The sequence below is a fragment of the Hemicordylus capensis genome, chromosome 6, assembly GCF_027244095.1.
Source record: "Hemicordylus capensis ecotype Gifberg chromosome 6, rHemCap1.1.pri, whole genome shotgun sequence".
Taxonomy (NCBI): domain Eukaryota; kingdom Metazoa; phylum Chordata; class Lepidosauria; order Squamata; family Cordylidae; genus Hemicordylus; species Hemicordylus capensis.
This window is the reverse complement of record NC_069662.1, coordinates 53,195,248-53,222,137: the sequence shown is the minus strand read 5'-3', so window position 1 is coordinate 53,222,137 and position 26,890 is coordinate 53,195,248. Positions and strand designations below refer to the sequence as shown.

The window sequence follows — 26,890 nt, the reverse complement described above, 5'->3', positions numbered from 1 at the left end:
TGAAAGAGTTGAGGAAAGGGAAGAGGCAGAACTTGCAAGGAATTCAAATTAGATGGGAAACCACCACATAGAGGCAGGCTCGGACTCTCCCACAGGGTATATTCCCGGTGCGCCTCATCTGTGGGGCGCCCCTGTGCCCCGCCGCACTTGGCAGCAGTGAATACTCCCACCCTTAAGCACCCATTCTGCTCAAAACCCGGCGACCTTCCCATATACATTCCACCACCCTCTCAGTGCCCCCAGACCGGCCCTGCACAGAAGAAGGCCTCTGCAGAGGCGTAGCTACAATTGAATGGGGGTGTGTGTGTCCCTGGGCTCCTTCTGGCTGGGTGACAACTTGCTCTCGAGTCCTTCCACTTCATCTTCCAATCCCTCCTCCCATACAGGGTATTCAGTGGCTTTTGGGGAGTTTAATGAGGATCCTAAGTCACCAGGTAAGATAACAGACTTCTTTGCCAGGGCACTGGTGGTCTCAGGTGGGCTGGAGTCAATGGGAGTCCGCACAGCAGACAGGCCTTGCAAGATTCTTGCCCCGCATACTGTTTATCTAAGACTAACTTTGCCAAACCTGAGCTCTTTTTGTCAGGTTTTCAATAGCTTAGCGATGGACTGACTATGTGGCCTCAGTCTTCCTGCCAATATAATGGGAATGACAGCTTCTGTGTAACTTGCAGAGCTGCTGTAAGGACCAGTGACACCAGGGAATGTTCTTGCTTGCTTGAGCATGGGGAACCAGCATCATCAATATGATTGATGAAGATGCTAGAGTTGTTCCTCCTCCTTCATCCCCAGCACCCCAGTCTAATGTGCACCCATGCTAGAACACCGCCCCCCCTCCACACACACACATACAGCTCATTCTGCATCAGGGGTTAACCCTAACCCCAAGCCTGAAGTGTCAAGAACTCAGCCTGTTGGGTGTTTCATGATCTCTGAGCTGGGTCTTCTGTTTGCAGAGTACGTGGTTGGAATTCCTAACAAGAGACAGACACAAGGAGCGGTGAGTGCAAGATATGTGCAGAAGACACGTGGGAAGATGGGCAGAGGGGCCAGTGTCTGGTGTTTTTCCTGCACATCTTCAAGAAGGGGTGCGCCCTGCTGCATTTCAAAAATAACAGGGGTGCAGGCTCACTCTGCTTGCCTGCGACTAATCCCAATCGTCCATTTTCTGTTGGTGGGACAGGCGATAAGGGGGCCTCATGATCAGAGGCTCTCTCATTGTTGCTCGTCTGCCTGGATGGTGCCTCAGATTGAGCCTTAGGGCCTGTGCATGCTCAGAGGCACCCTTGTCTTGATTGCTGCTATATGTTCTAGGACTGAGCAACAGCACACAGCAATGGCTTTGAGTGGCTAAGCCATAGCTCCAAAGAAGCCCTCATGCTCTGCACATGCCCAGAGTCACTCCATGTTTTATTATTTCACTTGTTCTGCAGATGAGACATTGTGTTGAAAGTAAGGCCTGATTCACAGAAAGCACTGATAATGCGACCTGATTAGATGAGCTTGCCCCAGGGCATATTTGCTGATGCCCCATTGATTTTGGGTTCTATCTGTGCTGTTCTTGCCCTGTGGGTGATGCCATGGGCACACAGTGGTGTTTGTGGGATGTTTTTTTTGTTCCCCACCTAGATTTCCAGCTTCTTCAGAAATCTGAGGAATGGGACTGGAGTAACTCAGGGGAGACCTTGAATCTGCCTGACTCTCTCTCCTATAGTATTCTTTTATCTTTAGCAGGTTTTTAATCTTTTTTAGTATTAATATATGTAATTTTTATCTATTGTAGCTTGTCTCTTTTAAATTGCAATTATTTTTAATTTCAGCCTATTCGTGATATTTTGCATTGTACTTGCAATCACTGTTATTTTTAACATGTAACTTATAATGTGTACTTTTTATTAGCCCCCTTAATATCACTTTCTTTTAACTTATAATTTTATGCTGGTCTACGACCATAATAAAGATTGATTGATTGATTGATTGATTGACTCTCTCTCCTTCCCCATGGTAGGTGGAGATTTTCTCTGAAAACTTCAGAGTTCTGTGGACACTCTCCAGCGAGCAGGTAACAGTGCCCTGGTCTCATTGTTTCCCCCACACCTGTCTCTCGCCCTGTATTCTTTCCCCAACCAGCCATGGTGCCAAGGGAGAGGGTGCCTGTGTCTCCCCCCCCCCCACCGCTGGAGGCCCCTTGGAGTGAGGGAGATAGTGAAGAAAATAGGGAGGGGTGGAGCTGGCGGGCCCTCAGGAGCTGCGGGGCCCAGGTCCTTTGAACCCATCCGCTCAATTATAGCCGCACCCCTGCATGGTGCCAAAGGAGTGGGGAGAGATGGACCATCCCAGGCCAATAAGGCAAGGCGCGCGCGCACACACACACACACACACACACACACACACACACCCCGTGCTCACACTTGAGTTGATATTATGAAGAATGACTCCTGCCTTGCCATTGGTTCCCCTCCCCACCCACAGCTCTGGTTTTTCCACCTGACCGTAGGAAGCATTTCTCTTCTCCTCTTCTCTTCTCTCCACTCTTGCAGGTGGCATCCTATTTTGGACATACAGTTGCAGTTGCCGATGTCAATGGAGATGGGTAAGGCTGGGTGGGGCAGGAGGGGAGCATTGCAATTTATTTGGCTCTGTCTCAGTTCTGTGGGTGGGCAAAGCTTACACCTGTCCTCTCCCCACCTTCTCTCAACCCCCACCACCCTTACTCTGCAAGGGTCTTTTAGGCAGAATGCCTGGTCTATCTCCCAATGGGCTTGTGCCCAGCAATCCTTTTTGAGCAGACACACAAGGAGTGAGCACAGCAGCACCAGTGGGTGGAAGCACAGTAAGGAGGGGTAATGCTAAGGTGGGGAGCAAGAGACAACAGGGTGCAACTCAGCAAGAGGTATGCATTATGTCCAAGCCCCTTGAAAAAACAGAGTTCCTGGGGCCCCTAGGCCCGGATTTGAATGGACCAGTGAACCAGGAGGGGCATAGACACTTGCGAACGGGTCCTCAGCTGGTGACCCATGGGCCAAACTGGACCCTTTGGGGAAACTGCAGGCCTGCCCCAAATATTAGAGCAGTAGCAAAAGAGGATGGCTGATGTGGCCACCCCACACTCCCTTCTTATAATGGTCATCCGGTAAAGTGAATTGCTGCCCATGGTTTTAGAGTTTATCAGAACTCTGCATCCTCTCCAGTGCATCCTCTGGTGAAGAGTGCTGTGTTCAACCTCAACCTCTACTTTGCCAAGAAAAATATGCGTTGAAAGACATTGGTCTGCAGTGCATACGCTTTCTTAAAGGCTGCCTTTCTCCTGTAAAAGATTTGGGACCCATTGCAGTACTAACATCTGCTGCCATCTGTTGCCAAGTTGCTATTACTGCACCCTTGGAGAAAAGCTCATGGTCTGCACTCTGAAGGTTTAGAGTGCTTCAGCATGAACTCATGCACTGTGACCTTAAGTTTGATTCAACACGTTGCACTAGTATGCAGTTGATGCTCTTCCATAGTCCGCTGGAAAGGATTCAGCTTCTGTCCACTTGTGGTTCTGTACTTCAAGCTATTTTCCCAACTTGACATCTCACAGCCCCCACCCAGACTGCATTAGCGTTGCAGTACTAGTGGGCATATCTGGCATATTGCAGGTAAGCATGGCCCCTCCTTTTTTTTTTTTTTTTGCCTTACCTGCTAAGATGTGCAAAAAGGTAATTGGCAATATCATTCACACATTTATAAAAAGGAATAGGGAGGATGGAATCACAGTCTGAGAATGTGTTCAACAAACATACATTATGCCCAACATACAGTACCAGCTGTTCTAATTGTTTCATACCACTGATTAGCAAGCCCCTAACTTTCACATTGCAAAAGTTTGTTGTTTGTGCACAGCAGCACTTTAACCCATTAGCAGAAATTATATTTTGTTGTGCTGTTGTACTTCTGTGCACACGTGTTTGTGTATCTTAAACAACAGCAAAGGCAAACAAGTGTTCTGCTTAGGGCAAGGGCTCCAATGCTATTGAATGGTGGCTCTGAAGCCTCCTCCCAACCACGCAACTGAGAAGTGCCTGTCTTGGTTTCTATGCAGAACGTTTGTTTCAGCATGACCGCTGATTCTTATGGGTAATGTTGCAGGTGGTCCAGATGACGTTTTGCAAATCTCATAACTTCCTTGCAGAATCTGTGTGCCAGTCTGTCAAATCCACAAAATACCACTGTCTCATCACTACTTTTCATTAAATTGGGATGGATTAATTTTGCCTGAAATGAATGCAGAGGGGCCACACTGAAGGAAAACTTGAGTTGCAGACAGGCTGACAGCAACATGGCTGTACTACATGGAAACAGAAAAGTTTAGGAATAGACACTGTCACCAGTTATGCCACTACCCAGACTGGGGTAACCCAGCCTCCATGGAAGGCAAGACTATCACACTGTCCAAGTCTACATGTGCAACTTGTGCCTGTGGATTGTGATTCAGTCTCATCAGAAAAAGCAAGCCAGACACAAACAAGCAACTAAACAGGAGGGCAAGTGGTGGAGGCATGAGAATGTCATGGTTTCAGATCAATGTTTTCTGGATTATCAGGAGTAATTGAGTGAGTGAATAGTGTCACTTCTGCGGGGGAAAGGCTCTTGTGGAAGCAGCCACACTACATCTATTTTAGTAGAGAAGTAAGGCTGAGCCCACAGCTCCATTTACCATGCTAAGGGGCGCACCCCAGGTGCTTTTCAGTGACATGGTGTCTGTATGCATGTTACTGGAAACAACATGACAGTATGTGTGGGGAGAGGGTGGATGACACCCCCAGAGCAAAAATCTCCAAAGCGGCTCATTTTTGTATGTAATAAAACAAACCTTACTTGAAATCTGTGTTTTGAGGGTCAGGGATTAGACAGGTTGCTACTGCACAGAGCATCATGTCATAAGAACATAAGAACAGCCTTGCTGGATCAGGCCCAAGGCCCATCTAGTCCAGCATCCTGTTTCGCACAGTGGCCCACCAGATGCCGCTGGAAGCCTCAGACAGGAGTTGAGGGCGTGCCCTCTCTCCTGCCATTACTCCCATTACTCCAATGCAATCTCTGATTGCATTGCAGAGAACTTGTGTTTTGGGTGGTATTTTTTTAAAAATGTGTTAAATAAAAAATTTCTTGGCATTCAAGACCACGGCATGTAAAATCCCTGAAGAATGTCTCTGCTCTCTCCAGGAAAGATGACGTTCTTGTGGGGGCCCCTCTCTTCTTGGAGCGCCGCTCTGATCACAAGTTTTATGAAGTGGGAAGAGTTTATTTGTACCTGCAGCAGAAGACCCACCGCCGTTTCAGCACCCCCCAGCAGAAGCTGACTGGCACTGATGTCTTTGGGCGCTTCGGCATGGCCATTTCTTCCCTAGGCGATGTGGACCAGGATGGATATACTGGTAGGGAGATGTCCATACTCAGGTGTATCAAGGTGGCAGCAGGAAGCAAGAGCCCAAAGCTGGAGCAGGAACCAATCTTGCCTGCAGATAGAGGGATTATGTAGGAGCCCAGAGACCCACCCACCCCTTCCTGAAGCTCAGGTTGGCCCTGACTCAAAGCAGGTGTCTGAGCTGGCTTCCCCCTCCTCCCAAGCAGCCCCACTGGGAAGGAGGCCATGAGCAGGCATGTGAGCTTTTCACCTCCAGTGTCCCTGGCATGGTGGCGATTCTGTTTCTGGGAGTCCTGAGGTGATGGAGAGGATTCTAGGACTGGGCAGGGGCCACACTGCGGGGCACCAGGTCCCCAGAGCTCCAGGGCTCTGCTTGGGTGACTGCTGGAAGGGTGACAAGCTCTGGTGGCTGCTCGTGGACTGTTGGAATGCAGAGGTCGAATCGAGGGACCAAATCAAGGGGCTTTTCATTGGCTGAGTTGTGCTCATCCTCCTCTTCATTGGCTGGGGTGTGCTCATCCTCCTCTTCTGACCGGGAAGAGGATCACTTCCTGGTCAGAGTCCAGGTGGGACCTGACAAAAGGGATGGCAGGGATGGCCCTGTTCTACCCCCTGCAAAATCCCAGTTTGCTATTCACCACCAGCACCATCATCATTCATTGCTAAAAGAGGAATCGGCAACGCCGAAGCCAAGCTTCATCATGATACATATACCTTCAAACCCGTTTTCAGTGCCAGAGCTCAAACTTGGAGCAGACAGAGTGATGGTGGTCTCAGTGAGGAGGGAAATGGTACTCTTGATTGGTCTGAGGAGGGGTGCAGATAGAGGGAATGCCTGAGAAGGGGGGCTGGAAAGAGGCTTTTGAGGGGAGAAAAATTGAAAATATGTGTTTTCAGGGGCAGGGGCAAGAAAAACTGAAGATATGGGTTATTTGGTGGTGGAAGATTCAGTAAAATGAAGGGGAAGTGCCTCAAATGCTAAGAGGGGATTTTGTGCCCCTGGATCTGAGCATGTGTAAAAGTTATTTCCCTCACCACTGAGAGCTGCTCTATAGAGCTATGATTTAACTGGTGGGGGGGAAATGACTTCTGCACATGCTCAGATATACATTTATCACTCTATGTAGTACAGTAATCGGCACCAGCACCTCTTGGGTTTAACAAGTAAAGGCTAATGATGGGTGTCACCAAATTAGACATTTTCTAATTATGAAGTAGTGGAGGAGGAGCCTTTCTTCCCCTTCCCCTTTCTCCATTCAGACCTGCAGAAAGAACCCTGGAGTCTTGGTCCTCAACCCTTTGCTCTGTTCAAAATCCACACCCCTTGGGGAAAGTGAATGGAGGAACATCCAGAGAGGCCCCCATGTCTCTCCATCGCTTTCTATAAAACCCCAGACCTTCTTCTGCTTTTCTGAAGGTCACTTCTCCCTGCTGCCATTCCTTTCTGTCTGGCCTCTTTGCACACAAGGGAGTAGCCCTATGTCTCCCATCCCCAAAAGGATTCCCCTTTCTGATTGTGTGGCTTACCACTGTACCTTTGCTTTCACAGATATAGCAATAGGTGCCCCCTACGCTGGCCAGAATGGAAGAGGTCGTGTTTACATCTACTGTGGACATAATGAGGGCCTGAGTGCGTCCCCCAACCAAATCCTAGAGAGTCCCTTCGGGCATGTTGGCTTTGGTTTTGCCATACGTGGAGACACTGACATTGATGCCAATGGCTACCCTGGTAACTCAAGACTGAACTCTCATGTTCCATTTCGTTTAGCAGAGTCTCTCTTAAATAGCTTGCAAAGAAGCTGAAGCCTTCAAAGGAGCTGTGCTTCTTTGACCTAGGCCTGTCTGTTTTTTCAAGTCTTGTGGAGGACATCGGTTGTGCAAAATGTTTTGCTTTCAAGCAAGGAAGTCTATATTTTGTAAAAGGTTGATTGCTCCTCACATCGGCTGAATGGGTAGAACTGGGATTCTGTTACGACAGCAGGCTGTTGTACCCTTGATTCCAATCTCTCTCTCTCTCTCTCTCTCTCTCTCTCTCTCTCTCTCTCTCTCTCTCTCTCTCTTGTCTTGTTCCACCCACAGATGTGCTGGTTGGAGCTTATGGAGCCAGCAAGGTAGCTGTGTACAGGTGAATGAATGGGCCCAGACCAGTGGGAAGTCTAAATTTTGACAAGCGGAGAAGGCAACATGGGAAGGAAATGGAATGATGGGGGTCACAAGGAGGACTAAATTCAAATATAGCCATGTGTACTTACAGTTTGTTTCAGTAAGAGAGGAGAGTAAGGGGCTAAGCCACGTTCTCATGAAAAAGGTAGGTTTTGTGGGAAGAATTTAGTGAGTGGTGTGGTGGTGCCATGTTGATTTTCTGGGAGACAATCCCAGGCCTAAGGGACATCAAAGGAGAGTGAGAAGTCTCACTTAAGGGAACAGGAGGTGGTCTTCAGACAGTTGAGGGCAAGTGGCAGAGTTGATGTGCAAAGTAGGAGAGAATGCCTTAGGGACATTGAAAGTTGCCATAAACTGAGTCTGAGCATTGGCCCATTGACTGTAGCTCAGTATTGTCTGCAGTGACTGGCAATAGCCCTGCAAGGTTTCAGGCAGGAGTCTTTCCCAGCCCTGCATGGTGGAGATGTCAGGAAAGGAACCTGGGGCCTTCTGTGTGCAATGCAGATGCTCTCCCACTACGCCACCACCTCATTCATCATATCCTTTGTTGCTTCTCTTCAGGGCTCAGCCCGTGGTAAAAGTCAAAGCCCAACTGGTTATGCCAGATGCGTTGAACCCAGAGGAGAAAACGTGTATGGTGTCGAGAGAACAAGTCAGCTGGTGAGCTGGGTGGGCAGGACATTTCCTTCATTCCATAGCAACTGATTCATTCCAAAATTCAGGAAACTCAAGTTCTGATTTCAATATGCATAAAATGTATGCCAGTTGGATTCCCTTGCAGGCCCATACTTTCCTGATTAGTGGGAAATTGGAGGCAAGACTGGGTGACTTTCCTTTAAGGGAGAAAACACTGGGGTCTTCTTGGGATCTTACAACAAAGTCTGTTTATTATGAATGCCGAAATTGCACAGTTATTAGGGGCACAGATGTAAGTGCTGAGGGCAGCACTAGTTCTACACCATTATGTGTTCAGTTCCTCAGAACTGAGATCAGCTCTATTCACAGCCAACTCCAAACTTTAAAAACAAAACAAAACACTCCTTTATGGTGCAGTGAGTATTTTCCATGATCTGCTGCTAGCAATTGTGCAAGAAATGGTCCATGCTAAGAATATAAGGAGAGTCAAACCAGAGAGTTCTCTAGTATTCTGTGTCCTATGATCTGACACTGTTCCTTTTTCTGATTTCTTTCTCTCCTTCTTTTGCACAAGTCTCATAAAAAGAGGTCCAGCAGATCTGGATGGAAGTCTCTGTTGGCTCTCTTCATGACCATTGTTCCCCACCCACTTCATTTCTTTTGTTATTGAAGCCACCTTGTTTTCTTTTAAAAGGCATTTGTATACTGGCTTTGCACCCGTGCATGCACTGAAATGGCACATTTTGAAAGGTTTCAAAAGCCATCTGGTTGCTTCCTAACAAACTATTGCAATGATCCAGCAGCCTCAGTGAGCCCAGACATAGAAATGGTTCTCAAGACAGGAAGGAGAGAGGGAGGAAAGGAGAGCCAAGGCAGAGCAGGGGAGAAGTGGGAGAGTAGACTGAACTCTGAAGAGAAGTCAAGTCATTGGACAAAGTTGAGTGCCTGGTTCCTGCTTGGAGAAATCTGCTCTCCCCAGGACCATTTTTTTACAGGTATGGCTCTCCAAGCCACAATTTGATCCAGTGTAGTACTATAATTCAAAATATTTACAATCTAAGGTGAGACAAAACATAAATGAATGGAAAGCATATCGATGAAACTAAATATGTAACATGGGAGGGTTGGTAAAGTCCATCGTGTGGTGAGTGATGTGATGCAAAACAAGTCCATACATCCACGTTTCACTGTAGGTCTTTTTCAAGTGGAAAATGGTCTTCACAAAATACTACTCCTCATATTCCAGAGTCCAATCTTTGTTAGCAAGCAACCTAACATTTGAGTAGCTTTGTACTTTACAACCTGTTTTTCTGAGTGAATTCTTCAGAAGCAGTAGAGGTGGTTGCTAACATAAAGATTGGACTCTGGAGTATGTGGAGTAGTATCTTGTGAAGACCATGTTCCACTTGAAAAATACCTACAGTGAAATGGAGAGATCACTGGATCTCCATGGTGGATGTATGGACTTATCACATTATGGAATTTAACAGCCCTCCATTTAGGGTTGCCAACTGTCCCTCATTACGCAGGATATCCCTCATTTCAGGGATGAAATGTTGGTCCCTATAGGAACAGCATTTGTCCCTCAGTTGTCCCTCATGTATTCAATAGCATATAATTCAGTTACATATATGTCAATAATACTCATGCTCTTGATTGCCACAGCATACACCTCCCAGCCCTGCCCCCAGCCCTGCCCCCAGCCAGCCCCCACAAACTTGTGTCCCTCATTCTGGCAATTAAATGTTGGCAACCCTACCTCCATTGTTACATATTTAATTTCATTGAAGTGTTTTCCAATCATTTATATTTTGTCTTATCTTAGACTGTAAATAATTTGAATTACAGTACTACACTGGATCAACTTGTGGCTTACTTTTCATTACATGGTTATTGTATAGTTTGGTGGGGATCTTATTGCTTCTTGTTGGTTTGATCTTGGAGATCCCAGTATGCATTATTTATCTTCCTCTGCCTCCCAGGCCACTTAAGAATACTTCAGACATAATTTTTATTATCCAGTAACCAGTGTACCCTCTTACAAGGATTCCCAGATGTTGTGGTGTAGTGGTTAGAGTGCTGGACTAGGACCGGGGAGACCCGAGTTCAAATCCCCATTCAGCCATGAAACTAGCTGGGTGACTCTGGGCCAGTCACTTCTCTCTTAACCTAACCTACTTCACAGGGTTGTTGTGAGAAGAAACTCAAGTATGTAGTACACCTCTCTGGGCTCCTTGGAGGAAGAGCGGGATATAAATATTTTAAAAAATAATAATAATAATCCCCAAGCAAAAGCTATTGTAGCTGGAGATTCTGGGAGTTGTAGTCCACAACATTGGGGGAACCCTGTTAGAGGGAACAGTGCTAGCAACATGTGATGTGACCCTAGTGTTTGCAAATATACAGGTATACCCTCAGGGAGCCAGGGATGGTTTGACTGCAGCTCCCTGTTGAGCATTCACTCAGCTGCAAAGCCAGGTTTGGATGTACGTTGCCAGGTTCCCCTCCTCAGGGTTTTAAAGAAACATTAAAGCAGCGGCTCTTGAACTTGGGTCCCCAGATGTTGTTGGACTACACCTCCCATAATCCACAGACACAATGGCAAGGCCAAGGGATGATAGGAATTGTAGTCCACCAACATTTGTGGACCCAAGTTTGAGAGGCCCCGAATTAGAGACTTATCTTTTCTAGAGGCTTTTAAATTTTTTTATCCTTCTTAGATTGTATACCAGTTTTTAATTGGATCTAGCTTTAATTGAGCTTTATTCACTTTATATTCTTTTATTGTTGTGAGCTGCCCCAAGCAGTGTTTCACTATACTGAAATATTTTAAATAAATAAAAAATTTGCCACAACCAAATGTGTAAAAGGGGGCTTTTCATGGTCTGATTTTCCAATGCAGCTTCCCCATCCAGATGTGTGTAGATGTGTCAGGGGGGAAAATTCCACAGAAAATAGGTGAGTATGACTGTAAAGACAGGGGGAGATGGGGGCTGTACAGTCTAGTAGCCGCAGTATTTGGGAGAATAGGGTCGGTAGGATGTATTATGTATTAATACATGTATTATGGATTATTTATTTTTCTATGTAAACTGCTTTAGGAACTTTGGTTGAAGAGTGGTATATAAATATTCATCATGGTGGTGGCAGTAGTAGTAGGTAGGAAGTTTCACATTCTGGACAGTCTCCGTTTCACAGATGAAAAGTTCTTAGAGAGTTGAAGGCAGGACTGAGGAGGCCTCATTGCCCACACTACAGCTGTCTCCTTTCCATCATGGTCTCTGCTCTGGTCAGACTGGCTTGGCAGGTTTCAAGAAGTATCTCTGGAGAAAGTCAGCAGTGGCACAATCCGCATTGCTGTAGTAGGTGTGTGTGTACTTTTGGGGGTGTCTGTTATGACCTTTTTGGATGGCTCCCACACTCTCCTCTGAACAATTTTGGACTTTTAAATATATTATATTAAGTATGTGAAAGAGTGTACATACCTGTGCATGTAGCCCTTTAAAATAAAGTACGGGGCTCTTTCTCCTTCAGCAGCATCTCTCCACGTAAGAATATGTTTGCTTTTTCCTTTAGGAGTAAAACCAACTAGATCAAAAGCTGCTAGCCCCCAGGCTGGTTGTGTGGCCTAGTGGCTAAGAGACTGAGCAGTGAATCACGACTTTCTAATCTTGTCTCTGCCATGAACACACTACAGTGCCTTAAATAATCTGATCCCTTCCAGCCTTGGCTCTCCAGCAATAGAATGGGAATGGTGTCAATACTTGCCTTACCTTACAGGATTGTTGTAAGGGTTCCTCAAGAAAATATAAGAACAGCCCTGCTGGATCAGGCCCAAGGCCCATCTAGTCCAGCATCCTGTTTCACACAGTGGCCCACCGGATGCCTCTGGAAGCCTACAGGCAGGAGTTGAGGGCGTGCCCTCTCTCCTGCTGTTACTCCCCTGCAACTGGTACTCGGAAGCATCCTGCCTTTGAGGCTGGAGGTGGCCTATAGCCCTCTGACTAGTAACCAATGATAGACCTCTCTTCCATGAAGTTTTCCAAGCCTCTCTTAAAGCCATCCAGTCTGTTGGCTGTCACCGCATCTTGTGGCAGAGAATTCCACAAGTTGAGTATGCGTTGTGTTGAAAAAGTACTTCCTTTTGTTGATCCTAGATTTCCTGGCAATCAATCTCATGGGATGACCCCTGCTTCTAGTGTTATGTGAGAGGGAGAAGAATTTATCTCTATCCACATTCTCCACACCATGCATGATTTTATAGATCTCTATCATGTCTCCCCAGCAGTCGTCTTTTTTCTAAACTAAATAGCCCCCACGTGTCGTAGCCTTGCCTCATAAGAGAGGTGCTCTAGGCCCCTGATCAGCTTGGTTGCCCTCTTCTGCACCTTTTCCAGTACTTCAACGCCTTTTTTTAGATGTGGTGACCAAATTGTATGCAGTACTCCAGGTGTGACCACACCTTAGTTTTATATAAGAGCATTATAATATTAGCAGTTTCATTTCAATCCCCTTCCTAATGATCCCTAGCATGGAATTGGCCTTTTTCACAGCTGCTGCACATTGAGTCGACACTTTCAACAAGCTGTCCACCATGACCCCAAGATCCCTCTCCTGGTCAGTCACCGACAGCTCAGATCCCATCAGTGTATACTTGAAGTTGGGGCTTTTGGTCCCAATATGCATCACTTTACACTTGTCAACATTGAACTGCATTTGCCATTTTGTCGCCCACTCCCCCAGTTTGGAGAGATCCTTTTGGAGCTCCTCACCATCTGTTTTGGATTCTACTACCCAAAAGAGTTTGGTATCATCTGAAAATTTGGCCACCTTGCTGCTTACCCCAATTTCTAGATCATTTATGGATAAATTAAAAAGCACCAGTCCCAGCACAGCTCCTTGGGGGACCCCACTTCTTACTTTCCTCCATTGTGAAAACTCTTCATTTATACCTACCCTCTGTTTCCTGTCCTTCAACCAGTTAGCAATCCACACATGTACTTGTCCCCTTATCCCATGACTGCTATGTTTTCTCAAGAGTCTTTGATGAGGAATTTTGTCAAAAGCTTTTTGGAATATATGTGACCTGCTTTGCACACTCCGGAAGTGCTATATATGCACGTATTGGTTTTTCCACTCTGTCAGACTTTTGGGGGGAAACAGCTGCAGTTAGGACAGGAATCAGTATGTGTGTTTTTGCCCCACTACGAGTTCATATTTCCAAATTAGAGCCACACAGTTGTAAGCTACTGAGTCTGGATTGGGGCTAGTTATACAACTGTTGTGCTAAGGGGGACATCACTCACGGTGGTCTCTAGAAATGATCATTGGTATGTAAGGTGGTAGAGGGGCACTCCCTCGGCTGCTGCTGTATATACCTCTGACAACTAAATATTGATGTAGTTGTGCCTTCCAGCAGTGTGCTAGGAACTGGACAGGACACAGCAATCTCGTGCTTTTGAAGTCTTGATATTCTGTAACAGATGGACAGGATCGGGGTTAATTGGCATCCCAGCTAATGGTGCCGAACAAGTATGGGTTTGTGTTATCATTTTGTGTCATCACTGCTGTCCTCCTTTGCATTGTTTTCTGCCATTTCCCCCCACGCTCTGCTAGTCCTGGATGCAGAGCTACAGCTGGACTGCATGAAGCAGAAATTTGGGCGAAGGGTTTTCTTGCAGCCAAACTGGCAGCCAAGCTGGACGTTCTCACTGTCGGAGAAACATCCCGAAGCCTGCCAGAATGTCACTGCCTACCTGCAGGTATGAAACGTGGGCAAAGCATGGAACTGGTTAGTGGCGGCGTGGCGCAGGGAGGTATCTTAGGAGTCGTTAGGAGATGGAGCTTTGAACTCGGCTCCGGGAGCTGTGCTCAGTGCCTGGGTGCACCTCAGAATGTGCAGAGGACCAATCACGGATGCCTCTTGAGCTTATGCAGAGTGTGTTTCCCTGCTCCTGCACTGCAGAATCAGCCACAACCTAACCTCACACATAGGAACATAGGAGGAAGCTGCCTTATACCAACCATTGGTCCATCTAGCTTAGTATTGTCTATGACTGGCAAGGGATCTCCGAGATTAAAGGCATAATTCTCTCCCAGCCCTACCCAGAGATGTCAGGGTGAACCTGGGGCCTTCTATATTCAAGCATGCATGTGCCCTCCCACTGAACTATGGCCCCATCGCCTAAGGGGGACTATCTTACAATGCTCACATGTAGTCTCCCATCCAAAATGCAAACCAAGGCAGGCTCTACTTAGCAAAGGGGACAACTCGTGCTTGCTACCACAATAAGACCAGCTTTCATCCACATCTGTTGAACTTGAAAGCAGAGGGGCAGAGGCATGCCTGCCCAGCAGATCTCAAGCCCATTTCATCTTCATTTTCAAATCTGGCCTTGGATATTTATGGGAATTGACTTTTCCTTGTTTTGAGGACAAGAAATGCTTCATTATGCCACGGCCTGTATTGATGATCTCTGTATTCCTCCTTGTAAGAGGTTTGGTTGCCACCTTTTGCTCCTGGCAGGGCTCCAGTACCTTTCCTTGCTGAGTGATAGGCAGAAATCCAACAGCTTTCCCTGATTGCTGCATCTCTGTTCACAGGAGAGGTGTTGAATTTCTGCCTGTTATTGCAGCTGTTCAAGCCATAATTGTGACCTGTTATGTCACTGTTAAATGTATGCCAGCTGAAATGGTAGCAGCTCTAATAGGGAGACATTGGCTTTGTGTAGCAATTGTTGTTTTTGTCCTTAGAGCTGCTGAGTGACCATCCTTTGCTTTTGACCTCTACTAACTTGGCAAAGAGGCACCTTTTAACATAGTGATTCTCTTTATTTAGCAGGGGGAGAGTAACTGGCCCTATTCACCCCCAGCACAGTACCTCCAGTGACTGTTGCTGGTGTCTATCTTGTGTTTCTTTTTAGAATGTGAGCCCTTTGGGGACAAGGATCCAACTTATTTATTTATTATTTCTCTGTGTAAACTGCCCTGAGCCATTTTTGGAAGGGCAGTATAGAAATTGAATGAATGAATGAATGAATGAATGAATGAATGAATAATAGGCAGGGATGTTTCCTCAATGGGAGATATTACCAGACACGCTTTCCTGAATGGGCAATATATCTGCAAGGTGGGCTTTGAGCTAGTGCTCTCCAAAGGAAAGGGCTGCATCTCTGTGTGAGAAAATAAAGAGGTTTGAATTTGGGACAGTCAGACAGAAGCAGGGAGCTGCACATCGGACTGGACTGGAAGTAATGTGGACAGGCTGTGGTCTGGGCACTTTCCAGACTAGACCCTACAACGGGGTCAGGACGAATCTCGGAAGTGTGCTTCTGCAACTCCTGTGTCGTGACACGACAGTCCCTACGTGGACAGCAGGGTGCCGTTCACATTTCCAGTGCCTTGTTGCGAATTTAATCGCTGCAATATAGAGCAAGGACATTGCATATCCAACATGAAAAAGTTGCTGTTTTTTCGGGTTGTTAGTTGCGGCGAGACTGCTCCCCCTGCTGTTTGTGTCCCAAATGCAACTTGCCCAAACAGAAACATTTTGCTACTGATGAGCAGCTAGACTGGAAAACACCCTGCAGGGGTTCAAAGACTTGCTCTCTCTGGGAACAAGGGGGAAAGTGTGCCTACTACCTATTAAGAGCATGTACTTGACTCCACTTCTGCTCTGCTTGTGTGCTTATGAAGAAATATGACAGCCCCCCCAAGGTTTCCAGACAGTTCTCCCATTCAAAGGAGATGGAACTTTTGCAGCACGATCCCTGGAATGGATGTCTTCCCACTTGAGGAAGTGTGGGTTGTAGTCTGCTTCATTTGCTTGGCAGGGTGGAAACAGAGGGTAGTGCCATGCTGAGGAAGAATTGGATAGAAAATGGGGCTATGGAAAGTGAATCAGGGTCAGTTAGGTTGAAGGTTAATTATTGCCCTGTGAAACAGAGGATGTGAGATTGGAACGGACTTTGTTGACTCGTACAGAAGAGGTGACAAAGTGGAAATGGAACTGCTGGAGGTACGAGTGGTTCCCTCCCTGTATGTGTGACTTTAATTTAAATCGTTACGTTAGTTTTTCATAAGTTTAAATATTGTTGCCATCCACTCTGCATCTCCTAGATGAGAGCTGGAGAAAAAAGAGGGAAAGTCCAACTAGCATGTTTTCCCAAGGAGAAGGGACCGCACTCCTTCCCTTGCTGCTTGTGTGTTGTCCAATAGACATGCCTATATATGCTACCTCACCATTGGGGAAGTAAAGGTAAAGAGTGCCATCAAGTCGATTTTGACTCCTGGCGCCCACAGAGCCCTGTGGTTTTCATTGGTAGAATACAGGAGGCGTTTACCATTGCCTTCTCCCACGCAGTATGAGATTATGCCTTTCAGCATCTTCCTATATCCAGCGTGGTATAGTGGTTAGAGTGCTGGACTAGGACCGGGGAGACCCGGGTTCAAATCCCCATTCAGCCATGATACTAGCTGGGTGACTCTGGGCCAGTCACTTCTCTCTCAGCCTAACCTACTTCACAGGGTTGTTGTGAGGAGAAACTCAAGTATGTAGTACACCGCTCTGGGCTCCTTGGAGGAAGAGCGGGATATAAATGTAGTAGTAATAATAATAATAATTATAATTATAATAATAACAATAAATTTCCCAACTGCAGCAGAAAAAGCTCTGTATTTCTCCCTGCTATGCCGCAGGTACGTAGTCTGGGGCTGCTTCTGGATCTGAGTCTCTCCCTGGTGTCTCAGGTTGAGGCAGTGCCCAGAGGTGCCTTCTATCAGCTTCGGCTAATACGCCAGCTGCGTCTGTTTCTTGAGATAAATGACCTCAAAACAGTGGTACATCTGCTGGTCACCTCCAGACTGGATTACTGCAATGGACTCTATGTGGGGCTGCCCTTGTATGTAGTCCGGAAACTACAGTTAGACCAGAATGCGGCAGCCAGGTTGGTCTCTGGGTCATCTCGGCGAGACCATATTACTCCTATATTGAAGGAGCTACACTGGCTGCCGATATGTTTCCGGGCAAAATGCAAGGTGCTGGTCATAACCTATAAAGCCCCAAACAGCTTGGGCCCTGGGTATTTAAGAGAACGTCTTCTTCGTCATGAACCCCACCGCCCATTGAGATCATCAGGAGAGGTCCGTCTGCATTTGCCACCGGCTCGTCTGGTGGCTACTCAGGGATGGGCCTTCTCCGTTGGAATGCTTTGGAATGCGCTCCCTAGTGAAATAAGACCCTCTCCATCTCTGACAGCTTTTAAAAAGGTCTTTAAAGACACATCTGTTCACCCAGGCTTTTAACTGATATTGTCTTGATTGTTTTAATGTTGTTTAGAATATTGTTTTTTTTTTTAATTTAAATTGTAGTTTTTTAAATTTCTTGTTTTGTTTCTAACTAATGTTTCACCTTTGTTTTTATCTTGTTGTAAACTGCCCAGAGACGTACGTTTTGGGCGGTATATGTTAGTGAGTTAGTGAGTCAAATAAATAAACAAGCAAGCAAGCTAGCCAAGCTATTCAAGGGATAGAAGCCCTGCCAGGAATGGGAAGGTGAGTAGGCCACCCCAGGCCTGTCACTGAAAGGCTTCTTTGTCTCTGCAGAATGAGGCTGACTTCAAGGACAAGCTGAGCCCCATCGTTGTGAGCCTGAACTTCAGTTTGGCATCAACCGCTACTGCTGCTGCTGCTGGGGAACTACAGCCTGTGCTGTATGGCCAGACAATGCTCCAGAAGCAGGTGAGATTCCACAAACTGGCATTTGGCGAGTCAAATGTGACAAGTAAAATGGCCTCATACGTTGATGCCAAATGCTGACTCACAAGCCCAGCTTCCTAATTCCAGGCATGCAAGTCCGGTTGGGCATTCCAAGGGATGAGCGAAGTGCAGTCTGTCCATACTTATAAGCCCTTCTCCTCTCACAGGGTTGGGTGAAACTGGTACTGCTAGAACTGGTCATGGGAACGCATCACTCCCAGACTATGCTGCAGTTGACTGCATAGCGCCCAAGTGCATGGAATTACACTGTGTGGTTCTCCCCGCCCTCTGACTGCCGATGGGGGAAAGGTTTCCTTAACTCTGCTTAAGGGATCCTCTCATTTAAATGAGATGATGGTGGGTTCTGTAGGCAGCTAATTGGGCTCTGAGGGAAGCTTCCCCATGCTTTAAAGGTCCCTCCGGCTTCAACTCAGGAGGAACGGGGCTCTTTCCTGGTTGTTAATTGGGCCTCCTGCTGGGTAGGCGTGCTGTGTAGGCATGTAGCTACTGAAGTGTCAGGGAGGTGCCTGGAGGCTGCATTTGATGTTTGTTCAGTCATCGTTTCACATGTTTGTTCCGACAAACAGACCCGTATCATTTTGGACTGTGGAGAAGACAACGTCTGCATCCCAGATCTCCAGATCTCTGCTCACACGTAAGCACCTTTTCCTTTATAGCATCAACAGCTTGCTCTTCTTGCTCTCACAAGGGTGCCAGTCCTGGCGGACTAAACTGTAGCCATTGTCCAAAATGAGAGGTTCCAGAGCTCAGACTTCCCTTGAGTCTGCAATCTCCTTAAATTCCAGCAGTGTTGAGATTGTGGTTGCTCAGGACAAAGCATTATGGAAATTAAGATGTACATTACATGTTCCAAGTACCTATCCTGCTATGCAACATGAAATAAGTGATCAGACACATTAAACACGTGTACACATTACACATTACATGTAACTATTGCAAATAAAAATATCCACGGAGAGAGGTCATCAGGACATTTGGTGCAGGGTGTTACCAATATGCTGATGACACCCAGATCTATTTCTCCATATCAGCTCCATCAGGTAATGGCATAACTCTTCTAATTGCCTGCCTGGAGGCAGTAATGGGCTGGATGAGGGATAACAAACTGAAACTGAATCCAAATAAAATTGTGGTACTGACTCTTGGGGGTGGGGGTCAGAACTCAGGAGATGGTTTAAATCTGCCTGTTCTGGATGGGGTTACGCTGCTCCTGAAAGAACAAGGATGTAGTTTAGGGGTGCTCCTGGATCTGAAACTGTCTCTGGTGTCTCAGGTTGGGGCAATGGCCAGAGGCACTTTTTATGTTTCAGCTGATATGTCAGCTATGCCCATTTCTAGAGGGAGATGGCTGAAAACAGTGATACATATGCTGATAACCTCCAGGCTTGACTACTGTAATGCTCTCCACATGGGGCTGCCTTTGTATGTAATCCAGAAACTACAGTTAGTGCAGAATGCGGCAGCCAGACTTGTCTCTGATATAACCCCAAGAGACCATATAACACCAATCTTAAAAGAACTGCACTGGCTGCTGCTATGTTTCTGAGTGAAATACCAAGTGTTGGTTATTACCTATAAAGCCCTGAACGGCTTGGGTCTAGGGCATTTAAGAGAGCGCCTCTTTGCCATGAACCCTGCTACCTATTGAGATTATCTGGGGATGTCTGATTATGGGTACAGCTGGCTTGTTTGGTGGCTACTTGGGACCAAGCTGCCCCGAGCCTCTGGAATGCACTCCCTGTTAAAATCAGTTTCTCCATCTCTGGCTGTTTTTTAAAATACCCTTAAGATGCATCTGTTTTCTCAGGCTTTTAATTTATTTTAATTTATTTTATATCAGATATTTTTAAAAATCATTTTATCCTGTGTTTATATCGTATTGTAAATTATGTACAACGCCTAGGGATGCAAATGTCAGGCAGGATAGATACAACTTGTTTTGAACAATCCGCAGCCATACCCTTAGCAAGTGACTTCCTGTTATTTCTTGTGCTCACTTCCAGTGAGATTCTTTTGTTTAAACTGACAAGCACACCTTTTTAAGGCACTTGTTCTTCGGTGCGGCGGCCAGGATAATCTCCTCACCACAGCAGACTTTGTCACTTGACTTGCCAGAATTAGTCAGGATTTTGTGTAGAAGGATGTGATTGATTGCAAGGGTGATGAAGCCACCCCACGATAATGGTCCTTCCCTTTGTCCTAATATTGTTTCTATGTTTTGTATCCAATTGTGGTTCTGGTGTTTTTATGAAGTTCTTCACTGTAATTCTGTTTGCTGTCATACCTTTTTTTGCTGACACAAAAACATTTAATCTGAATCTTTCGGCGCAGAGAGATGTAGTGGCAGCAGGTATACACTCCCCCTCCACCCATCAGTGTTTGCAGGTTCTCCTTCTCTCTTTCCCATACAATTCAATCGATCAGATGCCACTCCATTCTCTTGCATATGGAAATGGGAAGGGTCTGCATGCAGTCACAGATGACAATGCAGGATAAGGACTTAGGAAGGACTTACACATGCGAAGTATGTGCTGTATCACTAAGCTGCAGCTCCTTTTCTGTCCAAGCCCAGAGGCTAAATTTGGTGTGTAGTCCTATACTCTGCACTTGTCCTGTAAACCTGCAGACTGAACTGACACAGCCCTGGCTATGACTTGAACCAACCATGTGACCTTGGCATTCCATTGCTGGTGTTCTACTGGGGCTGATCTTACCCGCTTCCTATTGTCTGATGTACAGAACAAAGGGAGGAGAGCTGGTCTTGTAGTATCAAGCATGACTTGTCCCCTTTGCTAAGCAGGGTCTACCCTGGTTGCATATGAATGGGAGACCAAGTGCATGGGCATGGTAAGATATTCTCCTTAGGGAATGGGGCTGCTCTGGGAAGGGCACCTGCCTGCTTGCATGCAGAAGGTTCCAAGTTCCCTCCCTGGCATCGTCTCCAAGATAGGACTGAGAGAGACTCCTGCCTGCAACCCTGGAGAAGCCGCTGCCAGTCTGTGTAGACAATTCCTGCAGCTTCCTATGTTCCATTCTTTTATTCTTTGGCTCTTTCCTTTTTCTGTGTGGCTCTGTCACAGGAACGAGGCCTTCTTGCTTATTGGGGCAGAGAATGTGGTCCTCATCCAGGTGACAGCAATGAATAAAGGCGAAGGGGCCTATGAAGCTGAGCTTGTGGTGGAGTTGCCTCGTGGAGCTTATTTCCAAAGAGCTAACAGCGCTGCACAGGTGAGGGCCTTCCATCCGTGGCTTGGCACTGGCACAGCTGCCATCTTGAAGCCTCCATCCATTTGTTAAAAAAAACAAGAGAGTGGATATTTTCATCCTCACATTCATTCATGTCCTAAAAGCATGCTTAAAAACAATAATAACCATATTGTTCTACTTGAAAGCTAAAGAGCAGGCGAAACCCTTTTTCCTGTATAGGTAGACCTCATCCACGGGAGCTCCGTTCCCGCAGATTACCATGGGTAATGGAATCTATGGGAATGCAGGGGACTAAAAACAAACAATCCCCAAAACCAAAATAGGCCAAATAAAGTGCCCTACCGTGCTCCATAAGTCTCCTGGCATCCAGCAATGCCCCCCAAAGTCCAAAATGGTCCCCAAAATAGTGGATTCCCCCCTTTTTTGCTGAAATGAGCCACAAAATGTGTACCGTGGACAAGATGGCAGCCAGGAGTGACCTCTGCAGTCACTTCTGGCCCTCTAGGAACCCCGGATACGTGGGTTTTAACCCTTTCATATCCACAGATATTGAAATTGGGTGTCAATTAGATACCTGTGAATATGCAAAACTGTGGATATAGAATCCGTGCATAACAAGGTTCTCTCCTGTACATTTTGAGCAGTTCTGAGCTAACTTCCAGTTCAGGTTTAGCAAAGTTATCTCAATTTACTTCCAAAGCAGCAGAAATTCTGAGCTGCTGACATCTGAAAGCACTGAGCCTTGTCCACTGAAAACCACTTTCAGAATTCAAAATATGAATTGTTGTATGTACTCTGAAGGTCTTATTCTGCGGTGGGGGTGGGGGGCGGTTGTCCTGGTTTTGAATATCCCAGGTAGTGGCCCAGAAGGAACCCCTCCAAATACAGTAACACCCACCCCCACAACACACACACTCAACACTTTCATTTTGTATTGCTGCTCCTTCCCCCTCTCAACAGCAGTGACACCTCTCCTCACTCTGTCTTGCCTACAGAAGTTGATTTGCAACTCCCGCAAAGAGAACGAGACCCGCTTGGTCGCCTGCGAAGTGGGGAACCCTATGAAATCTGGCACAGAGGTACACGTTTAATCTCAAAGTAGCTAAGAGATGATAACATCACAGAATCAGTTTAGAAATGGAATATAATACAAAACAATCAGGAATAAAAGTCAGCAGAAATGCTTGAGGGGAGACATTCCAATGGCTGGAGAGAAATCAAGGACCATCAAGGTCTTTTGTCAACCATTCAAAATGCCACGTTATGCAAAACCATTGTCAATTCTATTTACAATAAGCAAAATAACCAAATTGGTAAGATATAATGGAGCCCCCATTTATTAGTGGCTTTAGGATGGGACCAGCTGCAGCAACCACATTAGCAATGTTGTCCTACATGATGCCAATCATGAGCACCCTGAATTGCTAGCAACGGTGGTCCTGTCCTTTCTCTATCTGAATGGCAAAGTCTGCCTGCATCCACACTTGGTTCACTGTTGCTCTTTCCAACTCTATCCCATCTCATCCCAACCCCACCCTTCACCTCTTTCAGATCAAAGTGGGTGTGGAACTAGGGGTCAGCCACCTGGAAGAGGCAGGCGATGCCATCACTTTCACACTGCAGCTTCGGAGGTAATCATCAACACCCACCCACCCCCAACACACACATACCGCCCTGGAGGACCTCTACAGCCAGTTCCTCCTGCAGGGAACAGGCACTGTTCCTGGAATCCAATGCCCCTTCTGCGGCACATCCCCCTCCTTCAAATACAGGGCAAACTGCCCTATATACTGCCCTATATATAGCCTTCCCCTCTTGTCAGGGCTTTTGTGCCTTTTAGACTGCTGACAGGAATCCAGCAGTACTGTCGCTTTCCCCATCCCTGTACCTCCTGCTGCCTCTTCATCATGTTCCAGGGCTGGGTCTCTGGCATTTGAAAAGGCATTCTGGGACTGGCTCAAGGGCAAGCAAGCCCTTCGTGTAGCCCCTCCCTCACTGTAAGCTTTTTTCCTGCAGCAAAAACAGCCACAACTCCAACAGCAACATAACATGGTTGCAGGTACCGATCAACGCTAATGCAACGATGAAGGTGCTAGGGTGAGTGACGGCCATGGCAGGGGGGTGGGAGGGGGGCAGCAGGAAGCAAGCAATACATTCAGCCCCACCACCTCCCTTGACCTGCTATTTTTCTTTGTACATGCAAGTCCTGATCGCACACTATGTTCAACGTACATACAATCGGTGTACAATGTACCACATGTACAGTTATTTGCATGTTACATGTAATGCATGTACAGTAGTAAACTTCCTGTCTGTACCATGCCTTTGATGAAGCCTGTATTGGATATATAGTAATGAAGATTATTATTATTATTATTATTAATAATAATAATAATTCGATTTCTATACCGCCCTTCCAAAAATAGCTCAAGGCGGTTTACACAGAGAAATAATAAATAAATAAGATGGATCCTTGTCCCCAAAGGGCTCACAATCTAAAAAGAAACAGAAGATAGACACCAGCAACAGTCACTGGAGGTACTGAGCTGGGGGTGGACAGGGCCAGTTACTCTCCAGGATTTACTTTGAAACTAGACGCATGTTCCACACTAAAACATGCGCACATGTATGGACATCTGTATGCACATACAACATAATTGATTAGGACTAGAGTATTTCTTCATATGGGAGCGTTCTAATGCTCATCTCTCCCTCTCCCTCTCATGTCCACCCATCCTGCAGCTCAGAATGCAGGAAAAACGTGGCCTCTTAATTTTTGCTGAACCTAGAAAAATTGGTGCCATTGGCATGGCCATGTAGGTGAGAGGGGACCGTAGAGTACAGCTTCTGGAGAGAATGAATTGGGAAAGGCATTGCCTCCTTCAACCAGTCCCGTTTTCATGCCTGAAGGAAGCTGCCCCACTTGGCAGGAAGGAGTGGGGAGCATTTTAATATCGGTCTTTCTTTCTGCCCCATTCTCAGGAACTCTGCCCCAGCTGTCATTGTGCTCCCACCAATACTCAAGGACTATAACAACGGGAGCATGAAAGGAAATGACCATGGACCAAAAGTGGAGCACATTTATCAGGTATAAAGAACCACAGACTGGAATTACATGTCGTGGGTGGAGGCGCAGGCAACCCATTGTTGGTATTTCCCTCATTGCTTTCCCCTTTTCTTCTCAATCCACAGCTGCAGAATGAAGGCCCTAGCACAATATCTGGGGCAGAGCTTCTTATTGGCTTCCCCAGGTACCTTGGGGGAGACTTGTTGCTCTACATAGCAAGGATTACCACTGAAGGCAACATCACCTGCTCATCCCCCAATCTGACCAACCCTCTAAAGGTAGGAGAGGAACGTCATGGAAGGAGAGAGCCCATGGCTCAGAGGCAGAACACATGCTTTCCACGCAGAAGGTCCCTGGTTCGATCCTTGGCATCTCCAGTTATAGGGCTGGGGAAAGCTTTAACCTTAGCAATACCAATAGCAATAGCACTTACATTTATATACCGCTCTATAGCTGGAAGCTCTCTAAGCGGTTTACAATGATTTAGCATATTGCCCCCCAACATTCTGGGTACTCATTTTACCGACCTCGGAAGGATGGAAGGCTGAGTCAACCTTAGTCCTTGGAGTGTCGCTGCCAGTCAGAGTAGATACTAGTCAAATACTAGTCAAGTATTTAAGAGAGCACCTTCTTCTGTATGAGCCCCACCACTTATTAAGGTCATCCGGGGAGGTCTGCCTACAGTTGCCACTGGCTTGTCTGGGACTCGGACCTTCTCTATAGCCAGCTCTGGGCTTTGGAGCACACACCTTGCTGGAGTAAGAGAGTTAACCTCTCTGGTGGCTTTTAGGAAAGCCTTGAAAACATACCTATGTAACCAGGCTTTAGAGTTTAAATTATTTAAATTGGTTTGTTCTGTTTACTTGTTGTGTGTGTGTGTGTGTGTGTGTGTGTGTGTGTGTGTGTGTGTGTAGGATTCCGTGTGTGTGTGTGTGTGTGTTTGTTTTTACATTAAGATTTTTTTTTTAACATTTCTATCCCGCTTTCCTCTGAGGAGCTCAGAGTGGTGTACATCATTATGTTTATCCTCACAACAACCCTGTGAGGTAGGTTAGGCTGAGAGACACGCGACTGGCCCAGAGCCACCCAGTGAGTTTCATGGTTGAACGGAGACTCGAACTCGGGTCTTCCCGGTCCTAGTCAAGGAGTCCAGAGCGTTGTACATGGTAATGTTTCTCCTCACAACAACCCTGTGAAGTAGGTTCGTCTGAGAGATACGTGACTGGCCCAGAGTCACCCAGTGAATTTCATGGCTGAATGAGGATTTGAACTCAGGTTACCCTAGTCCTAGTACAACCTTCTAACCACTCCACTCCACTGGCTGATGTAAACCGCCATGAGAGTCTATAATCTGGCAATATAAAAATGCAATAAGTAAATAATAAAGATAAACCAATAATTTAAATCAGTGTCAGGCAGCTTCATACAATATATTCAAGGACGCAGGTGTGCTCACGTCTGCTGGATCCCAGTTTCTCTCGTTCACACCAGACAGCACCACTTGGCCCTTTAGGTTTAGTTAAGCAGGCAGTTGCTGCCAGAGTTTTGCATTCCTTGGAGAGGTCTTGCAACATTCAAAACCTGGAGAGCTAGTTGCACTTTTTCTTGCACACTTTCCTTTGCAAGCTTGGAGGGTCAAGAGACCTGAATACTCCACGTATGAAGAACCAGCATCTGGGTCAAGTGGTCCAGAATGCATTTCCTCTGCCAAGGAATGAAGAGAGCGGCTCAAGAACAAGCCAGTTTCCAGTTTCCTGAATGCATTTTGAACATAAATGTTTTTCCTCTGGGAAAATGAGCATTGGTGAAGAACATGCAAAACAACAACATATAAAATCTATTCACCTAGGAATTAGAATGCACAACATACCCTCCCATCACATATAATAATTCTTGCAAACTATACAGATTAAAAATAATTATTATTAATGGAATATAGGGAATCTTATCTGGTATTTCGTGGTTCTCTGAAAGCCTATTCTGTCTGTCATTTTGCAACTGTTAGGAATAACAAGACATAAGCTCAATGGAGCAATTAATTTAGTAACCATCAACATGGCTAGCCATTAGACATATGAAGCAAATAAAGAGAAGGAACCTCAGAGACATTGCCATGCTTACATGGGGAGGCAGTTGCCTGTAGTCTGTCTGGAGAGCCAGCATGGTGTAGTGGTCAAAGTGCAGGACTAGGACTGAAGAGGCCCAGATTCATATCCTCACTCAACCATGAAGCCCACTGACTTTGGACCAATCCCTATTTCTCTGTCTAATATTCTCTGTCCATGCACTTTAGCCCAGTGTAGCATCATTCCTCAGCTGCTTGGAAATGCAGGTAAACTGGGGTGCCACTAGGTATTGACCTGGGGGTCATCCTAGACAGCCCCATGATTTTTCCCAAGGGAAAAGAGGATCCCTTTTTTATTTCCAGAATAGCTTGACCTAGAGTTCTGAAATTTGGCACAGCTGTAGGAGTGATGAGCAGGACTCTGTGTATTGATTTTGAAGCAGATCAGTCAATCCATTGATTTTTAATGATTTTTTTAATTAAAAAAAAACTTGCAAAAAAGTCAAAGTCCTATAAGTGGCTTGTTTCATGGCAGAAAATTACAAAAACTTCTGGAACTAATGCCCCC

The 26,890-nt window shown here is 46.2% G+C and overlaps 1 protein-coding gene across 1 annotated transcript in view; it reads left to right on the top strand.

Moving 5' to 3' along the window:
• The window catches only part of ITGA2B (integrin subunit alpha 2b), a 57,621-nt gene that overhangs the window by 22,043 nt on the left and 8,688 nt on the right, over positions 1-26,890 (top strand). The window contains exons 8-25 of the mRNA XM_053263548.1: positions 387-434; positions 957-1,000; positions 2,009-2,062; positions 2,541-2,593; positions 5,206-5,417; positions 6,957-7,136; positions 7,487-7,532; positions 8,132-8,230; positions 11,109-11,164; positions 13,823-13,968; positions 17,810-17,944; positions 18,550-18,617; positions 21,064-21,211; positions 22,186-22,269; positions 22,742-22,821; positions 23,207-23,287; positions 24,173-24,278; positions 24,383-24,535. Coding sequence (XP_053119523.1) covers positions 387-434; positions 957-1,000; positions 2,009-2,062; positions 2,541-2,593; positions 5,206-5,417; positions 6,957-7,136; positions 7,487-7,532; positions 8,132-8,230; positions 11,109-11,164; positions 13,823-13,968; positions 17,810-17,944; positions 18,550-18,617; positions 21,064-21,211; positions 22,186-22,269; positions 22,742-22,821; positions 23,207-23,287; positions 24,173-24,278; positions 24,383-24,535 — 1,793 coding nt within the window. The remainder of the gene's footprint in view (positions 1-386; positions 435-956; positions 1,001-2,008; positions 2,063-2,540; positions 2,594-5,205; positions 5,418-6,956; positions 7,137-7,486; positions 7,533-8,131; positions 8,231-11,108; positions 11,165-13,822; positions 13,969-17,809; positions 17,945-18,549; positions 18,618-21,063; positions 21,212-22,185; positions 22,270-22,741; positions 22,822-23,206; positions 23,288-24,172; positions 24,279-24,382; positions 24,536-26,890) is intronic.